At 47.4% G+C, this 21,669-nt stretch overlaps 2 protein-coding genes across 3 annotated transcripts in view; both read left to right on the top strand.

Annotated features, from left to right (window-relative positions):
* The first annotated feature begins 8,571 nt into the window (after positions 1 to 8,571).
* Positions 8,572 to 14,023, top strand: ctsa (cathepsin A). 2 transcript variants are annotated; one of them, XM_053434101.1, is made up of 14 exons: positions 8,572 to 8,717; positions 10,685 to 10,848; positions 11,012 to 11,123; positions 11,262 to 11,312; positions 11,401 to 11,487; positions 11,564 to 11,719; positions 11,799 to 11,975; positions 12,068 to 12,159; positions 12,244 to 12,322; positions 12,400 to 12,548; positions 12,785 to 12,860; positions 13,383 to 13,472; positions 13,571 to 13,672; positions 13,748 to 14,023. In XM_053434101.1, exons 2-14 carry the CDS (start codon positions 10,685 to 10,687, stop codon positions 13,829 to 13,831), a joined length of 1,419 nt encoding a protein of 472 aa, XP_053290076.1. In that variant the 5' UTR covers positions 8,572 to 8,717; the 3' UTR covers positions 13,832 to 14,023. The 2 variants fall into 2 exon arrangements, with proteins under 2 accessions (XP_053290076.1, XP_053290067.1); XM_053434092.1 differs by lacking the exon at positions 8,572 to 8,717 and having other exon boundaries at positions 10,053 to 10,848.
* Positions 14,024 to 18,261: 4,238 nt separating this feature from the next.
* The window catches only part of LOC128450573 (potassium voltage-gated channel subfamily KQT member 2), a 10,259-nt gene continuing 6,851 nt past the window's right edge, over positions 18,262 to 21,669 (top strand). Inside the window, exons 1-9 of the mRNA XM_053434116.1 lie at positions 18,262 to 18,463; positions 19,143 to 19,290; positions 19,847 to 19,937; positions 20,068 to 20,194; positions 20,276 to 20,451; positions 20,695 to 20,820; positions 21,004 to 21,114; positions 21,203 to 21,298; positions 21,561 to 21,655. Coding sequence (XP_053290091.1) covers positions 18,361 to 18,463; positions 19,143 to 19,290; positions 19,847 to 19,937; positions 20,068 to 20,194; positions 20,276 to 20,451; positions 20,695 to 20,820; positions 21,004 to 21,114; positions 21,203 to 21,298; positions 21,561 to 21,655 — 1,073 coding nt within the window. The 5' untranslated portion in view covers positions 18,262 to 18,360. The remainder of the gene's footprint in view (positions 18,464 to 19,142; positions 19,291 to 19,846; positions 19,938 to 20,067; positions 20,195 to 20,275; positions 20,452 to 20,694; positions 20,821 to 21,003; positions 21,115 to 21,202; positions 21,299 to 21,560; positions 21,656 to 21,669) is intronic.

The following is a 21,669-nucleotide window of genomic DNA, read 5'->3' on the forward strand; positions in this document are numbered from 1 at the left end:
TTTAAGCGCCTCTTTTCCTGTGTAGCCTTCTGCGTAGAACTAGAGACCCATGCATGTTCAATTGCTGGACACCGCGTTTTCCTGACCTGTGACCTCTGAATAAACTTGCTTGATTTCAACTTGAGAACGACGACTCCTCTCCTTTGATTTCCACACGCAACACCTTCAATGCTCCCTGTGTCTCCTATGAAGAGGAGCATCAGATTGTGAAGCCTGGTATTAACTTTACAGTTTATTCTGTGTTCGGACTTTCACCAGATGAACTGGAAGTTACCTCAAAGCACATCTGGTGACATACATCTGACAAATCAAAGAACGAGACATTGATCTGACGCGTGATTCAGATTTCAGCGACTCGGTGGCGTAGTGAGATCGTCATCAGGCTAGAAGCTCATAGTGTTTCAGCTCGTTGTTTCGAATCCCGTTCAAGGTTTTTGTACTATTTCTTTTTACCATTTGAATGTATATTGCGGTCTCAACGTGATGCTGACACAGACACATGAACTCGTGAAGGGTTTTTGTAGGATTTTAATTTCAGCAAGACCTTCAGTAGATCACCGCACTTCACACACAGGCGCTTTGTGAAAATGACGAATCTGCCACCGGCTCTGAAAAGAGCGTCAACATCTGGAATGTCGCCAGAAGCCATGCGCGCCAGTTAAACTGGAACACCGGGACACAGGCGCACACACACACATACACACACACACACACACACACACACACACACACACACACACACACACACACACACACACACTCTCGCCCGCTCCTGGTATTTCATGATGGCCTGATACGATGATGATTTAAAAAATTAACGTGACGTTCACACACGTTTCTGTGATGTGTTGTGTTGTGTTGTGAAATTGATGAAGATGTTTTCTTACTTTGCTTGTGTTTTGTCAACTTGCATGTGTTTTCTTAAGTTGCTGTTCGTTGAGCTCTCAGGGCCACCGTACAAAACAGTTAACTCAAGTTTCAAAACCAAATCATTTTCTGATATAAATAGTCAGTGCCCCCAAAATGAAAAGTCCCTTTGGCATTGTTTACACACTACAGGTCAAAATGTTTAGATGTTTGGTGTTGCAGGTGGAAATCAAAGGAGAGGAGTCGTCGTTCTCAAGTTGAAATCAAGCAAGTTTATTCAGAGGTCACAGGTCAGGAAAACGCGGTGTCCAGCGATTGAACATGCATGGGTCTCTAGTTCTACGCAGAAGGCTACACAGGAAAAGAGGCGCTTAAACACAGTGCGCACATAGATTATATATCGATATATTGGGCGTGACTGGGGTTCGTCTTGGATTGGTCAAAACAAGATGGAGGCCGCTGCATCTAGACGGGTCAGTGCCTCTTCCTCTTGGAATGTCGCGTGATGAAGACATCATACGTGCACTCCGTTGTCGTGGTTACCAGAGGTCATAATGTTCCTGTCTCAACGCAGCTGCCTGAGTGTGTTGTGGGGGGGGGAGAGATTTCAGGCCAAGGTCTGCTCATTATCTGCTGTTGGTGTTCTACTTTGTGTGTGTGTGAATTGAAACAGGGAGCTGGGATGTGTGGTACAAAGTGTTGACTGTTCTGCAGAGTGTAATAAAGAGGTCAAAGGAATGTATGTGGTGTATTTCAATAAATGTATATGTAATGTATGTGGTATATGTCAATAAATAACACACACGCGTCACCAGCTCCACGCAAAGTGCTTTTGTTTGTCGCTGGTGATCATTACAACGCACACACACCAAACAACAGGTACATGTAAACATCCCTCACATCAACAAGGAGGAAGCTCGAGCGGTGTTTTCATGAGTCCAGTTGGTGAACCTGCTTCTAATGGACGTGTGGAGCTTCACGTGTCCTCCTGTCGCTGCTGGTTGAAGTCAGCGGACGGGATTTTAAAAGATGTTCTCGTTGTTGTCGATGATCAGGTTCATTCATCGGAGAATGAAAACAACCGCTCACAGAACGGGTGTGTTGGTTTGTCACAGTTTCTTTAAGTCAAGTGTTGTTTATCTGTGTGAAATCAACAGATGATCTTGTGTGTCGAGTGTGTTGTCAACATGACACATGTGTGCTGAAGAGCCGCGGGGGGCCGAACCCTGTGTGGAACCGAATGTGTCTGGTGTATTGGACGTTTTAGTGGCAGCAGTGTGCATCACTTTTAGCTGTCCCCTGGAAACACTTCCGTTGTGTTTTCTCCTCTACTTGCTGCGCGTTTCTGTAATGTGTTGTGTTGTGTTGTGAAATTGATGAAGATGTTTTCTTACTTTGCTTGTGTTTTGTCAACTTGCATGTGTTTTCTTAAGATGCTGTTCGTTGAGCTCTCAGGGCCACCGTAGTTTTGGGTTAGACCTTTTGAAGGTGATCTATGACTTCAGGATCAGAAATGTTTGACAGAGTCAGTTCCTGACAGGCTCCAGTTCTCACTGTGTGGAGAGGTCATCATGTGACTTTGTGATGATCCTCAACACACGTGTGTCAGTGTAACATGTGACTGTGACGCCATGTTCATGAACACGCTGCTCTCACATCTGTCCAGCAGATGAATTACTAATATAATAATTATAAATTAATATTGATTATATAATATAGGGAGTTCTTTCTGAAAGAACTAGTGTGAATGAAAAAGTGTGTCTGTGAAAACGAGAGAGGAGGAGAGGAAAAAGAGTCAAGGTCAGCTTGCTGACTGAGACAGAGAGGGAAACGACTGACTGACAGAGGAAAGACAGAAATAATACAAAAACTAGACTAGAGGCTATACGCCTGCCATTTGATGTATGTTGTATGTATGGATGTGAGGGTAAACGTGTAAAGGATTTGCCAAAGAAAGTAAAAGAATGTTGACTGAAGGTCTGAGAGATGAACTAATGACGAAAAAGATAAAGCTATGTTTAGGAATAAGAAAGATCTATAGGAGTGAGATGTTTCAATTCAGTAATATCTTGCTCTGAGATGGATAATAGAATGTAAAACTTGAGTGGCAAAGAAAATAGGGGAAGAGAAGTGGGAATAGAACGTTTTTGTAAGTGCACAGGATGAAAGGAGGGAGATAAGAGTGTTTGGGAGTCGGAAAGCCATCTGGGAAAGGCCAGAATCCTTACAGGTTGCAACTGGCATTGAGACCATAAGGAGGCTTGGATGTTTGTTTGTCTGTTTGTTTGTTTTTACTATTGCTTCATTCAGAAGTAAAAAACTCCAAAAGACATTGTTAAATTTACACTTTTGGTACCAATTTGTTATTTTGGATTTTTCCAATATATCCAGTCCATTAGAGGAACGGAGAAAAGCTTTTGGCCTCCAAATTATTACACAAAATCCAATCATTAAATAGCTTATTCTCACACAGCAGGGATAATAGGATACACCATTTTAATATTTCAGACAATTTATTATTTGATTCTTAATATAACTTCAAGGATGAGTGATTAACCAAATCACATTAATGTGTCCTTTAAAAGTCCATCTCTAGGTACAGTTAATGTGCAATTTTTTTTTTTTTTTTTTTATTTTTTTGGGGGGGGATTTTTCTTTCTCTGTTTTGTATTATTTTTGAGCCATTTTACATCTTTACAAAAGTGTAACCCTCATCTGTGGTTTTGTGACAATGAAGATGATAACTGTTTTTGTTTTGTAGTATGGAGAACTTGATTCTCTGATGCAATGAGCCTCGTGAAGCTAGACAGAGCTGATCTTGCTTTGCTCTGCTCAGGTTTGATGAGAAGAGGAAATGCTGTTCTATTTACTTGTATTTCTTAGAGCTGAAAATCATTCATGTGCTTTCTATGTGAGCAAAATCAATCATATCATGATGAGAAATTCAAACTTTACTTTAAACTTAATTCTGTGCTGCCTAGAATTAGATTTTTTTTTTTTTTTTGGTTTCACCTGAAGTTGCTTTAATTCCACATTCAAATCATCCATTTAAGATTAAATAATCAAGACATGTTTAATCTATTTACAGTTGGCCTTTAAAATAGGAGTTTGATTCACCCTCCATGTAATTATTGTTAGACTCTTGCGACCTAAAAATAAATATGTTTCACCATTGAAAGAAGAAATCTTAATCCAATTAAAGGGACAGATGTCTTAAACACTTTAACTCATAGCGTGTTTAATCTTAAATGAAAAGCACAAACCATAGTACAAGCCCCCTTGTTTACACACTTGATTGAATACCATATCAATAATTATATTTTAATTACTTTGCAACACTTTAACCTTTAAAGAACCAGAAGAAGGGAATTTCTTTTGGTTGTTTTTGTTTCACCAATAATCTTAACATCCAATGCTCTTAATTTGAAAGACGTTGTTAAGCTCTACTTTTTGTTTTTATTTTATCATAAAGGAAAGTGTGGCAGAATGACTTTTATTAATTTTGTTTTGTTTTGTTTCAGCTGTCTCACACATTTGTCCTTTGTATGTGATGCCTGTTTTACCACAGGGCAGTTTGACGTCAAAGCTTCTGAATTATGATGTAATGAAGCAGTCGATGACTTTTGGAAAATGGTTTGAACACAAATACTCAAATGCTGTTAAATTTGCTGCTTATTGAAATTCAGCTTGTTAATCATTTAATATTTCATGAAATGCCAAAGATTTCTGTCGCTTTTCTGCCACTTTTTGAATCTTTTATTTTTTAATGTCCACTTATTTGGCTATTACTCCTCAAAATTGTAAAGAAATTGTTGACAAAAAAGATGGGTCTACCTGTATGTCTTGTTTTGATTATTTGTTTATTTTCCTTTTCAAATATAAGCTTATATAATTTACTGTAAACTCAGTTACGCACTGCAGCATATTAATCACTTTTCAGTTTGTTTTCCTTTCAATCTCTGGGATCTGGGCTCCATGTCTCCACAACCCACTCCCATCCGGTGTCAACTCCACCTCCTCCACCCTGACCGACTACGCCCTGCGCCTGGCTTGTACAGTGCAAGCTTAAACACCTGGCCTGTAGGCGAGTATCAATTCCACGAAAGGATCTTTACAAGGCTGAGATCCAGATCACTGACTCTTAAAATTAAAAAAGCCTCACTGACAATTCTTGACAATTTTGTTCCTGGAGCAGATCTGACAGAAGCTGATATCTGAACAGCTTGCTCCTGTACCCTGTGTGGTCACATATAAACGAATGGCCCTGGATATGCTACTGGCAGGAGAGGGTTATGTGTGTGCACTGCTATAGGAAGTTCTTAAAATAATTTTTTTTTTTCCAAACTGCCCCTGGTGGCTGGGTGACCAGTGCCCTCTCCACCTCTACGCACCATGACACAACATGGATGTAGACTCTGAAATTGCTGAATAGATCGCCACGGCTCTGATGAAGGATGCTGTGGAGCTGAAGCTGAGGAAGCTGAGGACGATGGAGATGACGATGCGACGATGATGATGATGATGAGGACGGGTTTGCACTGGATGGGATGACGGTTGAGGGGTACATGAACTCCCCAGTAAGTGGTTCACACCATTAAATGGTGTGAAAAGAGGGATTGTTAGGGTTGAATAATTCTATATAGTGGGGGTGTGACTGAAACTATTTGCAACTAAAGGGGGGGTGGAAGCATGAGCAGTTTGAGCCAGATATTAGGCCTTTATACAAATCATAACTAAATAACCTTTTCCTTCCTACTGTGTCATCTTGAAATTAGAATGTATGTGGGTCACAGTTCTGTTTCGTTGTTTTGGCTTAGTTGTTTCGAATTTCTGTACAAACAGAACATTTTAGCCGATATAGCAGGAACACAATAATACCTTTTCTCCAACAACAACAGTTTGGCCCTCATGGCATCAGCTGTGTCAAGGCCTTGAGAGTGTCTCCTGTTCACTTCCTTATTCCAAATGCCAAGAGGAGGGACTACGCGTGCACACTTTCGAGGAGGAAGAACCAAGACCTACTGTTATAAAGTCCTACAGACGCCGGCTGTTTGATGCGTTCTGATGTGCTGATGCGTTCTGCTGGGTCTCTGCCACTTCCCCCAGGCACACTACTGATACAGCCTGAAGTGCTAGTAACCTCTCAGAGCTACACCACACCTCCTCTCACACACTGATAAAGACCTTCTCGGCGGGACCTGTGAACCGACGCCGGAGTTTTTTACTTTTATTTCCTATTCTAATTATTTTAATCATTTAACAGAGTCCACAGTATTAGAGTTTTATTTTTACCTTTTGTGTTCAATTTTTCTGTTCATTTTAATCATTTAACAGAGTCAACAGTGTTAGAGTTTAATTTTGTTTCTTCTGTTTCATTTTCTCTCTGAAAAATATCCACAATATCATGCATGTGTTTTAATTAAATAATAAGGAAAAATGGAACCAAGGCAAAGACCTTGGCATCCTTTCAGACACCCTGGGTTATACTGGTTTAGGGGGACAGTACTGTTTTTGACCTTAATCCCTTTAGTGATAGTTTTTCCTCTACTATGGTTCGAAAAGAAACTAACCCCAAGCTCCACCACGTCCCCCCCGACTCCAACTGCCATCCCTAGGGCACGCAGATCAGTTGATGCATTCTCCAGTAGTCCGGTGTACATGGATGCTATAGGAATTCCCAAGGGGGTCCCAGATGAGTATAAACTGGCAAATAACATTGCAGCATGATTTTTTAGCATGTATATCCTTAGTGCTATGTTCCCAGTTACTCCCAATCAACTATCTCCACTATAACATCCAACGCTTGTCCAATTTCACCAGAGACGCAGTATCTGCGGTACACGAACAGCTGTCTGCCACCTCCTTCATGTCATTTCAAAATCGTGTAGCAGTTGATTTCCTTTTAGCAGAGAGAGGGGGTGTATGTGCTATGATGGGCGCACAATGTTGTATGTTTATCCCTGACAACACAGCCCCAGACGGTACCTTATCTAAAGCACTCCATGGACTGCGTTCACTCTCTGTGGAAATGAAGGAACACTCTGGCGTGAAACCATGGGATGATTTTATGTCTAACTTCTTTGGCAAATGGTCTAAACTGGTCTCGGCCTTCATACTATCTGTCGCAGTGTTCATAGCCCTGTTCGCCATCTGCGGATGTTGTTGTGTTCCCTGCATTCGAGCCCTGTGCAGCCGTGTGTAGACTCTGTGATACAAAAGAATGACACTGAACGTGCATTACAACTGCCTCTGCTAGCTCACTCTGAGGAGACAAGGGACATAAGAGACTGCGTTTCTTATGATTTCTGCCCAGATGGTGACAACTTACCAGATATTGACCATGCCTTTGCTCTTGCGTTACAGACTGTCCCCTCAATCGTTCTGACCCCTGCTTTCGGACTTCCCCAATAAGTTGATGCTCAATTATGATTAGTGACATAACCCCAAATGGTGATGTATGGACCCATTCTGGACACGGTTTTGACCCAAATTGGCCCCTTTTGAGTGCATACAGCCCCTACTTGCTAGAAAAAGGCTTTCCTGGCACAATATCTCTCACAGGAGCCTTAACAGTGGTTAGAACCCCCCTCTTGCTGCAACTAAACTTAATGTACAGGGTCCCAGGGGGACTACTTCATGCAATAGCCCGATGAAATGCTGGGAGCCTTACCCTGATTTTAGTGACATGTGATTAACACATGTCAACAGAGGGATTGTTGAGATATCTATGTTTCTCTGTATTATGTGATTATATTTTACCTATATCCTGTGAACAAATATTAGCTGTTTAATCCATATAATCTATAATGCTACAACTGTTTCTTATATTTGGAATGATGTATATCTTTTTGACTCAGACGCAGGGTCAGGCCCAGAGCACGACCACAGAAAGAGCAGGTGTCAACCTGAATGCCAATCTGACCCAAAATACAATTCAGAGAAAAGTGTGTGATGGAAATTCATTGTATCAGCCAGAACTAATACAATGAGGTGCTTCATGAAACATGGTGAGAAAAAGGTATGAAATCCTCCTGAAATGCTTAATCTGCTGGGTCTCTCCACTGTAGCAGGCTCCCTGTTTGCCAAGGCCACAGTAGTGGGACACCTGGTCAGTTGAAAGTGATGTGCTTGCAAAAAACTGCACTTTGAGGAAACAGTGTACATCTGGCCAATGGCTGAATTCCCTCAGGGAAAAAGAACCGCCTCTGTGCCCACCCTGTGTCTGATTATATATACTGTGGACTTAGGATTGAACTGGGCTTCTTCTCGACATGATCCACTGAACCTGGTGACGTGTCCGGCAGAACCCCAGAGACTCTCTGTAAGTATTTCTTTATTTTACAATAAATGTTCAATTTCCAGAACTTCATGTATAAGTGTCTAATTATTCCTTCTCAAATCCTGGATCAACAAACACGTTTGTCAAATCGCCGGAGGCGAGTTCAAGTTTAGTGCCTGGCGACGACAATGGTCACGTGTCTCACATCCTGTTCATCGACTTCAGATCAACTCAGATCCAGAAGAAGACCTTCACCTGGGCTTCCACAGCATCTGACTCCGAGTCAGGCTCCTGTCAATCATCCTCACTCCGGTCCAGCAGGGGGCGGTGCTGCGCCTGTGAGCTGATGAACCACCCTGCTGTCAGCTGACTGACGGAGTGTGTCATGTGACAGTTTGCTGTCATGTGACCTCTGTGATTCTATAGTGATTCTATATTGTCTCCAGCTGCGACTTCAGCTGTTCAGAAGAACCAGGAGGAACCAGGAGGAACCCAGAGGAACCAGGTAGAACCCAGAGGAACCAGGAAGAGCCTAGAGGAACCAGGTGGAACCAGGTGGAACCAGGTGAAGGTGAGGGTGTTGACGGACAGAACTTTCCTCGGTTCTTGTTTTAAGTTTTTTTCTGTGGAGCGTTGCTGTTGGTGCTCACAGTTCAGCTAGCAGCTAGCAGCTAGTAGTTAGCAGATAGTAGTTAGCAGCTATGAGCTAGCAGTTAGTAGTTAGCAGCTATGAGCTAGCAGTTAGCAGTTAGTAGTTAGCAGCTATGAGCTAGCAGTTAGCAGTTAGCAGTTAGCAGCTATGAGCTAGCAGTTAGCAGTTAGCAGGTAGCACCCAGAGACACAAACAGAAGCTAAAACAAACTTCCTCTAATAACATGTGTATTACACTCAGGCCTGTAGCGCCCCCTGCTGTCCATCATGTGCAGCTGATCTTATTTACTTTATTCCTATTCGTCCTATTTGAACACGTGTTCTTCTCTGAGATGAAAACATTGAGTCAGATGTTTTGTAGAAGATGTGTGTGTGATGTTTGTACACACACACACACACACGCTGCAGATTTCTCTCTTTGTTTTAATTTGATTTTGTCTTTGATTTTAAAATGAAAGTTGAAAGAAGATATTTTATGATAACAGTTTTTTCTCTCTTGATAAATTTCACCTCTTCAGTCAAAGTGTTAAACATTTGAAGCTACAGATTAATTAACCTTTTGTTTCCTCGACTGTTTTAATAGAAACTCAGAACAAAGCAAACGCATCATTTCCTGAAACGTCCCATGTTTGAGTTTGTCCTCAGTCCTGAGTTGGACACAAAGATCTTTTTCTATACATTTTATTTATGAGAACATTTCATGTTCAGGAGAGAAACTCTAAACTTTATTTACAACATCTCCACTAACACAAAATCATAAGGAGCCACGATTCATTATATCGTTTACTTTCAGTTTGAATTCATTTTCATTTAATTGTATTGGTTGTTCCATGTTCTGTTTATTGTAAAGTTGTGATGTCACTTCCTGTCTGGTTTCAGACGCAGTGGGTGGTGTTGATGTCACTTCCTGTCTGGTTTCAGACGCAGTGGGTGGTGTTGATGTCACTTCCTGTCTGGTTTCAGATGCAGTGGGTGGTGTTGATGTCACTTCCTGTCTGGTTTCAGACGCAGTGGGTGGTGTTGATGTCACTTCCTGTCTGGTTTCAGACGCAGTGGGTGGTGTTGATGTCACTTCCTGTCTGGTTTCAGATGCAGTGGGTGGTGTTGATGTCACTTCCTGTCTGGTTTCAGATGCAGTGGGTGGTGTTGATGTCACTTCCTGTCTGGTTTCAGATGCAGTGGGTGGTGTTGATGTCACTTCCTGTCTGGTTTCAGATGCAGTGAGTGGTGTTGATGACACTTCCTGTCTGGTTTCAGATGCAGTGGGTGGTGTTGATGTCACTTCCTGTCTGGTTTCAGATGCAGTGGGTGGTGTTGATGTCACTTCCTGTCTGGTTTCAGATGCAGTGGGTGGTGTTGATGTCACTTCCTGTCTGGTTTCAGACGCAGTGGGTGGTGTTGATGTCACTTCCTGTCTGGTTTCAGATGCAGTGGGTGGTGTTGATGTCACTTCCTGTCTGGTTTCAGATGCAGTGGGTGGTGTTGATGTCACTTCCTGTCTGGTTTCAGATGCAGTGGGTGGTGTTGATGTCACTTCCTGTCTGGTTTCAGATGCAGTGGGTGGTGTTGATGTCACTTCCTGTCTGGTTTCAGATGCAGTGGGTGGTGTTGATGTCACTTCCTGTCTGGTTTCAGACGCAGTGGGTGGTGTTGATGTCACTTCCTGTCTGGTTTCAGACGCAGTGGGTGGTGTTGATGTCACTTCCTGTCTGGTTTCAGATGCAGTGGGTGGTGTTGATGTCACTTCCTGTCTGGTTTCAGATGCAGTGGGTGGTGTTGATGTCACTTCCTGTCTGGTTTCAGATGCAGTGGGTGGTGTTGATGTCACTTCCTGTCTGGTTTCAGATGCAGTGGGTGGTGTTGATGTCACTTCCTGTCTGGTTTCAGATGCAGTGGGTGGTGTGGTGCTACTTCCTGTCGTCCCTGCTGGGCAGCGAGGCGGCGCCGGCAGGAGATGAGGTGACCTTCCTGCCTGGTCTGCAGAAACAGCCGAGCTTCAGACATTACTCTGGTTACCTGAGTGTGGCCGACGGGAAACACCTGCACTACTGGTCAGCACCTGACACGCCCACCTGACACCTCACGTGTGATGTCACCGGTTCCACTGTCAGATGTTATGGAGGAAATCAAATATAATCAAACGTGTCTATGAGCTCTTTGATTCCCACGACATCCACCCGGCACTACGTCAGCTGAGCTTCCTCTTGTTCTCAGGTTGGTGGAGTCCCAGAACGAGCCGACCTCTGACCCGGTGGTGCTGTGGTTGAATGGCGGCCCCGGCTGCAGCTCTCTGGACGGACTGCTGACCGAGCACGGCCCCTTCCTGGTAGGTGACCTCTACCTGCACCAGTGGGATGTCTGACTCTGGTTGTTCTGGTTTGTTCCTCATGGTTGATGCACTTTGGATAAAAGGCTCAGTGCAATGTCACAGCGCCACCTGCTGACGTCTGACCTGTCATTTCAGATCCAGGATGATGGAGTGACTTTGCAGTACAACCCTTATTCCTGGAACAAGGTCAGTCCTGCACGCCGTCTTGTGTGTCGGGTGGTTTGGACACATGGTTTGATTCCTGAAAGCTGATTGGTTCACTGTTTCCAAGCAGCTAGCCAACATGTTGTACCTGGAGTCTCCAGCAGGAGTTGGTTTCTCGTACTCTGACGATAAGAATTACGTGACAAACGACACGGAGGTCAGTGACGCGTCTGGAGCTCAGGTCCTGATTGGCTCACAGGCGTGGAGTGACTTGATCTGTGTCCTCGTTCCAGGTGTCGATGAACAACTTCCTGGCTCTGAGGGAATTCTTCCGCTTGTTCCCAGAGTTCAGCAACAACGAGCTCTTTCTGACCGGAGAGAGTTACGGAGGAATCTACATCCCGACGCTGGCGGAGCGAGTGATGGAGGACGCCAGCCTCAACCTGCAGGTACGCACCAGTGACGTAGCAGCACAGCCACAGGGACATGAACTTTCATAAGAACTGAATCAGAACCCTGTGGTGTCAGGGCGTGGCGGTGGGGAACGGTATGTCGAGTTACGAGATGAACGATAACTCTCTGGTGTTCTTCGCCTACTACCACGGCCTCCTGGGCAGCGGGCTGTGGCGCCGGCTGCAGACGTTTTGCTGCAGCGACGCCACGTGCAACTTCTACAACAATCAGGACCAGAACTGCTCTGCCAGCGTGAGTCTGAACCGGTTTGTGACGAATCCGGATCTGATCCCGGTTCCAGAATCCGGTTGGAAGCGGTTTAAAGCAGGTGTCTCTGTCGGCAGGTGTCGGAGGTTCAGGAGGTCGTCTACGGTTCAGGTCTGAACATGTACAACCTGTACTCGTCCTGTCCAGGTGGAGTCGGACACAGAGTCAGGTGAGCTGCGACCTCTGACCTCTGAGTCAACACGTGTACATCTGAGCTTTTGGAGCCCGGTGTTGACTTCCTGTTGTTGATCAGTGTGGAGCGAGGCGACCTGGTGATCAGGGATCTGGGGAACTCGTTCACCAATCACCAGTGGACTCAGCTGTGGAACCAGGTGAGTGTGGGTCACCTGGGTTCCCCTGAACTCACCTGGTGGATCAGTACAAACCGGTTTCTGCTCTGACTCTGTAGAAGCTTCGAGTTCTGGCCTCTGGCCACCTGTCGGTCCGTCTGGACCCCCCCTGCACAAACTCCACCCCCTCCTCCCTCTACCTGAACAGTCCCTACGTCAGAGCCGCACTGCACATCCGCCCTGAGGTCCCGGCCTGGGTCATCTGCAGGTAGAGTGTGTGTGAGAGAGAGTGAGTGTGTGTGAGAGAGTGAGAGAGTGTGTGTGTGAGAGAGAGAGTGAGTGAGTGAGTGAGTGTGTGAGGTAGGTAGAGAGTGTGTGTGTGGTAGAGAGAGTGTTGGAAAGAGAGAGGTAGAGAGAGAGAGAGAGAGAGAGAGAGAGACTCTCACTAAGATGGCTGTACAAACGTGTGTGTGTAACAATAATACCACAAGTTGTGTGTTGCAGTGCGGAGGTGAATCTGAACTATGGGCGTCTGTGTCTGGACGTCAGGAAACAGTATCTGAAGCTTCTCTCTGCTCTGGTCAGTGAACTCACAAACTTCAGTCACACTTATCACCTCTCAGCTGAAACCACAGACTCCTCTTCCTCAGAGAACGACTTCCCAGTGCAGAGCCCAGTGCATTGTGGGATTTCTCCCTAGATGCACATGTGGAGGTGTTTGTGATGCTGCTCTCAGCTGAGGTGTTTCCACAGCTCTCATCAGAACAGCTGCTCACACAGAACCTCACTGAGTTCTGAGAGAATCCTGATCTAATGAAAGTCTAATGAAACCACTTCCTCTAAACATCAGAGTCACAGGTTGTTGTTAGTAAAGGTTCAATATGACTTCATGACATGAGAACCACTGTTCTTCACACTTTTATCTTCAAACTCAACAACACAACGTTGAACCAGTGTCTGCAGAAGCAGCAGAAAGATGATTGGAGCACAGGAAGAGGAACGTGCAGCTCAGCCAATCAGAGAAGGACATGGAGACGATGACATTGATAAACACTGTAAGAGCTGGGGGGCGGGGCCTTGTTGACTGTGGCGCTCTCTGCAGAAGTACCGGGTCCTGGTGTATAACGGAGACGTGGACATGGCGTGTAACTTCATGGGAGACGAGTGGTTCGTTGAGTCTCTGCAGCAGCAGGTAACTTCCTGTTTGATTAATAATCAATAACCACGTTGGGGGGGGGGGACGTGTTCCGTCTGTTGTACAAACTGAACTCAGGTGTGTTGATGTCTCAGGTGCTGGTCCAGAGGCGTCCGTGGTTCTACAGCGATGAAGACGGGCTGCAGGTCGGAGGCTTCGTCAAAGAGTTCAACAACATGGCCTTCCTCACAGTCAAGGTAAACCCTCCTCTTCAGCTGAGCCTCACTGTCACCTCCTCTCACCTGCTGACCTTTCCCTCCGACCTCCTGCAGGGCTCAGGTCACATGGTTCCATCAGATAAACCAGTCGCTGCCTTCGCCATGTTCACCAGATTCATCAAGAGACAGCCCTACTGAGGGGGGGGGCAGCCTCCTGCCAGCCAATCAGCACAGCCCTCCACTGTGTTGCCCGGCGACCAGGTCCTCGTCACTCGTCTGGTTGCCGTGTCACTTGTGTGGTTGTCATGGAGACGCTCACTGTCTTTGATGTGAAACTTCTTCTTCATGGTTTCGGTTTCAGAACCAGTTCAATAAAGTTTGAAACAAGAAGTCGTTTTTTCTTTTGAACTGAACCTGATTCAAACGTCTGAGTTGAAAACGAGATTCAAATCAAATCAAAGTTTATCGTCACATGAACCAATCACAGCGTCATCGAGCAGTAGACCGGCTTTTTAATAAATGAAAGAAACATAACATGAAGCAGCAGTTTACCGGTTGAAGGAGTGGGGAATATTAAATTAAATATGGATAAATATGTAGTAAGTGTGACCTGTGATCAACATCTATGCAGTAGACGGGCTTTACAAAATAAAAAAGAAATAACATATAACCTCTTACATATAACATAGCAAAATGGAGCAGCAGTTTAATGGGTGAAGGAGTGGGGAATATTAAATAATATGAATATATGTGTAGTAAGTATTTGTAGTAGTGGGGGAGCAGAATGTACATGGTGACTGTTCAGAAGCCTAATGGCCTGGGGGGGGGGGGGGGGGAAGCTGTTTGTGAGTCTGGTGGAGCTCGATGCTCCGGTGACGCCAGACGGCAGCAGAGTGAGAAGTCCTCAGCCTGGGTGACCGAGGTCCTGATGATCTTCATCAAGGACCACAGCCTGGGTGACCGAGGTCCTGATGATCTTCATCAAGGACCACAGCCTGGGTGACCGAGGTCCTGATGATCTTCATCAAGGACCACAGCCTGGGTGACCGAGGTCCTGATGATCTTCATCAAGGACCACAGCCTGGGTGACCGAGGTCCTGATGATCTTCATCAAGGACCACAGCCTGGGTGACCGAGGTCCTGATGATCTTCATCAAGGACCACAGCCTGGGTGACTGAGGTCCTGATGATCTTCATCAAGGACCACAGCCTGGGTGACTGAGGTCCTGATGATCTTCATCAAGGACCACAGCCTGGGTGACCGAGGTCCTGATGATCTTCATCAAGGACCACAGCCTGGGTGACCGAGGTCCTGATGATCTTCATCAAGGACCACAGCCTGGGTGACCGAGGTCCTGATGATCTTCATCAAGGACCACAGCCTGGGTGACCGAGGTCCTGATGATCTTCATCAAGGACCACAGCCTGGGTGACCGAGGTCCTGATGATCTTCATCAAGGACCACAGCCTGGGTGACTGAGGTCCTGATGATCTTCATCAAGGACCACAGCCTGGGTGACCGAGGTCCTGATGATCTTCATCAAGGACCACAGCCTGGGTGACCGAGGTCCTGATGATCTTCAGTGCTTTTCTCAGGATCTTGTGTTGTAGATGCTGCAGCTTCCTGAAGTCCACGATCATCTCCTTGGTCTTGCAGACGTTGAGAGACAGGTTGTTCTCCTGGCACCTTGTCTCCTCTGACCTCCTCTCTGTAGGCGTCTCAGTCCACAGTCCTGTGTGTACAGGGAGTACAGGGGGGGGGGCGTTTGACCAGCCGCTCGGAGCGCTTCATGATGGTGGAGCTCAGTGCTACAGGGCGGTCGTCGTTTCAGCAGGTGATGGATCAGACGCTCAGATTTTATCACAACACGAAACACGAGGACGACAAATCCACAACTTCCTCAAGTCCTGAGTCTGACCTGAGATCAGATCTGTGACTTCATTCTGACCTGTGGTTTTCTGCAGCTTCGGTAAACTCTGAGAAATGTTACCTCCCAAAATTCCTCACTTCAGAACTTAATTAAATTTGAGTCGATCTCACAAGTCAAAGTTCTCGAAGCTTCGTGTTAAACTCAGAGTGAAGAACCGAGTCGCAGACGACTGGACACTGGTTTTAAAGAGAGAAGCTCCAGCTTCAGAGACGTGATGTTTGCACCAAGTGCTGAAATATCCACATCTTCAAAACTCAGGAGGAAGTTGTTTCCTTCGTGTCTTCACGGACTCAGAAGAGTCGTGTGAACACATCGTCCGGTTCGAAACCTGGAGGAACTCAAGGTTCCTCTGGAGAGATCGTGTTCTGGGCCTGAGGACTGATGACATCATTAGAATCAGAACCAGGACCAATGGACCGCTGATGATGTCACTCCACTGACGTCCTTTCATCTGCAGGGTCCTCATCATACGTGTGCTTGTGTGTCATGTGAAGAGGGAAAGTGATTCACTTTGGATTGTGATGTTATTTCCCTCTGTTGTGTCTTTGTAGGAATCTTCTCTGGGACACAGGAGGGAGTTTAATGTTCCTTCTGTTTGTGAAGCTTTATTAATGTGGAATGAATCTGAAATCAAATGAATAAAAAACAACAAAGTTTTATCTGTTTTTAACTGGAAGGTAAACGATGCCTCTGACAGAGAAAACATCCACAAAGAATCTAATCTTCCTCTGCTCTAGTGCTCCTCCTCCTCCTCTCCTCTAGTCCTCCTCCTCTTCCTCTGCTCCTCCTCCTCTCCTCTAGTCCTCCTCCTCTTCCTCTGCTCTGGTCCTCCTCCTCTTCCTCTGCTACTCCTCCTCTCCTCTAGTCCTCCTCTTCTTCCTCTAGTCCTCTTCCTCTCCTCTAGTCCTCCTCCTCTCCTCTCCTCCTCCTCCTCTCCTCTAGTCCTCCTCCTCTCCTCTAGTCCTCCTCCTCTTCCTCTCCTCCTCCTCCTCTTCCTCTCCTCTAGTGCTCCTCCTCTTCCTCTTCTCATCCTCTTCCTCCTCTCTCCCGCCTCCTCCTCCTCCTCTTCTCTCCTCCTCCTCTCCTCTAGTCCTCCTCCTCTTCCTCTGCTCTCCTCCTCCTCTTCCTCTCCTCTTGTCCTCCTCCTCTTCCTCTCCTCCTCCTCCTCTTCCTCTCCTCAAGTCCTCCTCCTCTTCCTCTTCTTCCTCTCCTCTAGTCCTCCTCCTCTGCTCCTCTTCCTCTCCTCTAATCCTCCTCTCCTCTTCTTCCTCTCCTCTAATCCTCCTCCTCTTCCTCTCCTCTAGTCCTCCTCCTCTTCCTCTGCTCCTCTTCCTCTCCTCTAGTCCTCCTCCTCTTCCTCTGCTCCTCTTCCTCTCCTCTAGTCCTCCTCTCCTCTTCCTCTGCTCTCCTCCTCCTCTTCCTCTCCTCTAGTCCTCCTCCTCTTCCTCTCCTCTAGTCCTCCTCCTCTTCCTCTCCTCTAGTCCTCCTCCTCTTCCTCTTCTTCCTCTCCTCTAGTCCTCCTCCTCTTCCTCTTCTTCCTCTCCTCTAGTCCTCTTCCTCTCCTCCTCTTCCTCTCCTCCTCCTCTTCCAGTCGTCTCCCTCTCATCTTCCTCTCTTCCTCTCCCTCTCTCCTCCTCCCTCTCTCCTCCTCCCTCTCTCCTCCTCCCTCTCATCTTCCTCTCCTCCTCTCCCTCTCTCCTACTCCCTCTCTCCTCTCTCCTCCTCTCTCCTCCTCCTCCCTCTCTCCTCCGCCCTCTCTTCCTCTCCCTCTCTCCTCCTCCCTCTCTCCTCCTCCCTCTCTCCTCCTCCCTCTCATCTTCTCTCTCCTCCTCTCCCTCTCTCCTACTCCCTCTCTCCTCTCTCCTCCTCTCTCCTCCTCCTCCCTCTCTCCTCCGCCCTCTCTTCCTCTCCCTCTCTCCTCCGCCCTCTCTTCCTCTCCCTCTCTCCTCCTCCCTCTCATCTTCCTCTCCTCCTCTCCCTCTCTCCTACTCCCTCTCTCCTCTCTCCTCCTCTCTCCTCCTCCTCCCTCTCTCCTCCGCCCTCTCTTCCTCTCCCTCTCTCCTCCTCCCTCTCTCCTCCTCCCTCTCATCTTCCTCTCCTCCTCTCCCTCTCTCCTCTCTCCTCCTCCTCCTCCCTCTCTCCTCTGCCCTCTCTCCTCCTCCCTCTCTCCTCCGCCCTCTCTTCCTCTCCCTCTCTCCTCCTCCCTCTCTCCTCCTCCCTCTCATCTTCCTCTCTCTCCTCTCCCTCTCTCCTCCTCCTCCCTCTCTCCTCTGCCCTCTCTCCTCCTCCCTCTCTCCTCCCTCACTCTTCCTCCTCTCCTCTTCCTCTGCTCTCCTCCTCCTCCTCTTCCTCTCTCTCCTCCTCCTCCTCCTCTCTCCTCCTCCTCCTCTCCTCCTCTTCCTCTCCTCATTGCTGAACTCCTCTCCTCGCTCTCTGGCTGCCATGGTTACCGACTTCACATTGTGCAGTTGCCATGGTGACAACGATCAGCTGATCGGTGTCTTTTTGATCTGTCATCAATAAACCCGTCAGTGACGTCATTCTATTTCCTTTTTGTGCGGGAAGTCGAGAGAAGCTGCTGATCAGGCGGATCCGTGTCTGCTCTGCATCCTCTTCCTCTTCTCATCCTCTTCTCTCCTCCTCCTCCTCTCTCTCCTCTCCTCCTCTCTCTCCTCCTCCTCTCCTCTCCTCTCCTCCATCCTCCTCCTCCGAGATGCTTCCCCCGCCTGACGGGCCCCGGTTCTCTGTGAGCGGCCGGACTCTCGGTCATGGAGGCAGAAACCCCGGAACGGCGACATGTTCCCCGCAGCGCAGAGCGACCAGAAGAGGCTGAAGGTCGGCTTCGTGGGTCTGGAGGCCGGAGGCAGCGAGTCCAGAGACGGAGCCCTGCTCATATCAGGTGTGTGTGTGTGTGTGTGTGTGTGTGTGTGTGTGTGTGTGTGTGTGTGTGTGTGTGTGTGTGTGTGTGTGTGTGTGTGTTGTTAGTCACATGCTCTATCAGAAATTAAAGATTACATTTACATTAATAAGCCCCTCCAGAAGATATGAAGTAAAAACAGATGGACGACGTGACGGCTCCTAAAAGTGAGGTCAAATACTCGTGACCGCCCCCTGGTGGCTGGCTGCAGTACAGGTCATAGACCTCCTCCATGTTAGCAGATGGGTTGTTTGTGAAGATGTTTCTCATGTTTCAGTTCTTCTCTCTGATGTTTGTTCAAGTTTCTGATCAGTTTGATTTGAATCAGTTATTTGATGAAATGAAAACAGGCTGACACGTGATGATTGACAGCTGACACTGACTCCTGTGATTGGTAGCGTGTGTGTGGGGGCGGGACCTGGATTAACTCCACGACTCCACAGACTGACTGTAAACAATGTGATCACCAGTAGAGGGCAGCGTGTGTATCTGAGATATTGTGATTTTTATGTTTGGAGAAGTTGGAGACGTGTCGTCCATCTTTGTTAACAGGCTACAGTATTAACGACATTAGACGCCCCACAGATACCACAAGGAGGCTTCTCCCTCTGGTGGGGGGGGGGCTTCTGGTGGATAAAGTCTGATGTCTGTCTCTGTCCAGGTGCAGAGGACGGACCTCGGCGGCAACGCAGCGTCTCCGGGGGAAAGAAACCTCCGAAACGAAATGCTCTCTACAGACGACTGCAGAACTTCCTGTACAACGTCCTGGAGAGGCCTCGAGGATGGGCCTTCATCTACCACGCCTACGTGTAGATACCTGTCCTCACGTCTGTCCTCGACTGTCCTCACACCTGCCCTCACATCTGTTCTTCCACCTGTCCTCACCTGTCCTCTCATCTGTCCTCACCTGTCCTCAACTGTCCTCACACCTGTCCTCTCATCTGTCCTCATATCTGTTCTTCCACCTGTCCTCACCTGTCCTCACACCTGTCCTCACATCTGTTATATAATAATATCAAAATTCATAACAGTTGAAACAGGAAACTAAAGTGAAGGACGTCAGTGACTCTCACGGATAATAATGAGGTGCCACAGTTTGAATCTTCCCCTGGAAACAGACCTGAGATCAGGTGCCACAGTTTGAATCTTCCTCTAGAAACAGACCTGAGATCAGGTGCCACAGTTTGAATCTTCCCCCGGAAACAGACCTGAGATCAGGTGCCACAGTTTTAATCTTCCCCTGGAAACAGACCTGAGATCAGGTGCCACAGTTTGAATCTTCCCCTGGAAACAGACCTGAGATCAGGTGCCACAGTTTGAATCTTCCCCTGGAAACACAGATGTCAGTGTCTGTTTTGTCTCCAGGTTCCTGCTGGTGTTCTCCTGTCTGGTTCTGTCTGTGTTCTCCACCATCAAAGAGTACGAGAAGAGTTCAGAGGACGCTCTCTACATCCTGGTAAAAACACTTTTATCTGATCTGAGGTCAGAGGTCGGTCTCTCTCTGAGTCAGTGCTCCGGCTAATTCACCAGGAAACCATCCAAACAGAACTCCATCAGCTGCTTGATCCTTGTTGTGGTCCTCACAGGAGGTGGTGACCATCGTGGTGTTCGGGGTGGAGTACATGGTGAGGATCTGGGCTGCAGGCTGCTGCTGTCGGTTCAGAGGATGGAGAGGACGACTCAAGTTCGCCAGGAAACCCTTTTGTGTCATCGGTGAGTCTGACCACGATAAAGACCCCTTCACCAGGGGACGGTAGGACTCACCTCTCTCTCTCTGACCTGTCTGTCCCCCAGACGTGATGGTGTTGATAGCGTCCATCTCCGTCCTGGCGGCGGGGACGCAGGGGAACGTCTTCGCCACGTCAGCCATTCGTTCTCTTCGGTTCCTTCAGATCCTGAGGATGATCCGTATGGACCGACGAGGAGGAACCTGGAAACTGCTCGGATCAGTGGTGTACGCCCACAGCAAGGTGTGTGTGTGTGTGTGTGTGTGTGTGTGTGTGTGTGTGTGTGTGTGTGTGTGTGTGTGTGTGTGTGTGTGTGTGTGTGTGTGTGTGTGTGTGTGTGTGTGTGTGTGTGTGTGTGTGTCGTTGACAAGGTGGAGCAGAATGACGGTGTCCTCTCCTGTCTCTCTCTCTTCTCATAGGTCAACTGGGTAACTTCTCTGTCTCTCTCTGGTTCTGCTCCTGATGTCTCTTTGTCGCCCCCTACAGGAGCTGATCACAGCCTGGTACATCGGCTTCCTGTGTCTCATTCTGGCCAGTTTCCTCGTTTATTTGGCAGAAAAAGAAGATAACGAACAGTTTGAGACGTATGCCGACGCCCTCTGGTGGGGACTGGTGAGACTGAGACACACTCACACACACGACCATGTTACTGTGACTTCAGGGGACATGACATCCACCCGGTCCCACTGGGTGGAGTTAAGATCTCGTTCAGGTTAAAGTCCTGACTCAGCGACTTACACCTCAGGTTGGACCTGGACATGAGTCCTGACGTCCTGATTGTTCTGTCTCTGTCAGATCACACTGACCACCATCGGTTATGGAGATAAGTTCCCCATCACCTGGAATGGACGTCTCCTGGCTGCGACCTTCACTCTGATCGGAGTCTCTTTCTTTGCTCTGCCCGCTGTGAGTCAAATGATTCCCTGAGTTCACCCGAGGTGAGCGTCCACCTGGTCTCCACTCACCTGGTCTGGGTTCATATGTGTGTCCTCAGGGGATCCTGGGTTCTGGTTTTGCTCTGAAGGTCCAGGAGCAGCACCGACAGAAGCACTTTGAGAAGAGACGCAACCCAGCAGCCGGACTCATCCAGGTGAACTGACCCTTGTTTCCATCTGCAGGGACGACATGTGACCGGTGACATCATCACTTCATTCAGAACCCACTGGATGAAACCGGTTCAGAGCAGAAACTCAGTGACAAATATTTACTCCACATTAAAACCAATGATGCAGCAAACATATTGATGTGCTTTTACTTTGAAAGTCTGTGTGGTGGATGGGCTCCTTCCTGCTCCGGCTGCATCTGGCTTGTAGTTGTTTCCGGGGAAGTGATCGTCCTCTGTCCCTCTGCAGGCGGCGTGGAGAGTCTACGCCACGAATCTGAGCCGAACTGATCTGTCTTCCACCTGGGACTATTACGAGAGGACGGTGTCTGTCCCCATGTACAGGTGAGTCGGTCCCA

The sequence above is a fragment of the Pleuronectes platessa genome, chromosome 2, assembly GCF_947347685.1.
Source record: "Pleuronectes platessa chromosome 2, fPlePla1.1, whole genome shotgun sequence".
Taxonomy (NCBI): Eukaryota; Metazoa; Chordata; class Actinopteri; order Pleuronectiformes; family Pleuronectidae; genus Pleuronectes; species Pleuronectes platessa.

What these genes read in the sequence shown, in the direction of transcription:
- ctsa (XM_053434092.1), top strand. Translation starts at nt 10,055, where the DNA reads ATGCAGTGGGTGGTGTTGATGTCACTTCCTGTCTGGTTTCAGATGCAG. An exon ending in GGGAAACACCTGCACTACTG is followed by an intron (nt 10,849 to 11,011) that starts GTCAGCACCTGA and finishes TCTTGTTCTCAG; the next exon opens with GTTGGTGGAGTCCCAGAACG. An exon ending in GGAGTCGGACACAGAGTCAG is followed by an intron (nt 12,160 to 12,243) that starts GTGAGCTGCGAC and finishes GTTGTTGATCAG; the next exon opens with TGTGGAGCGAGGCGACCTGG.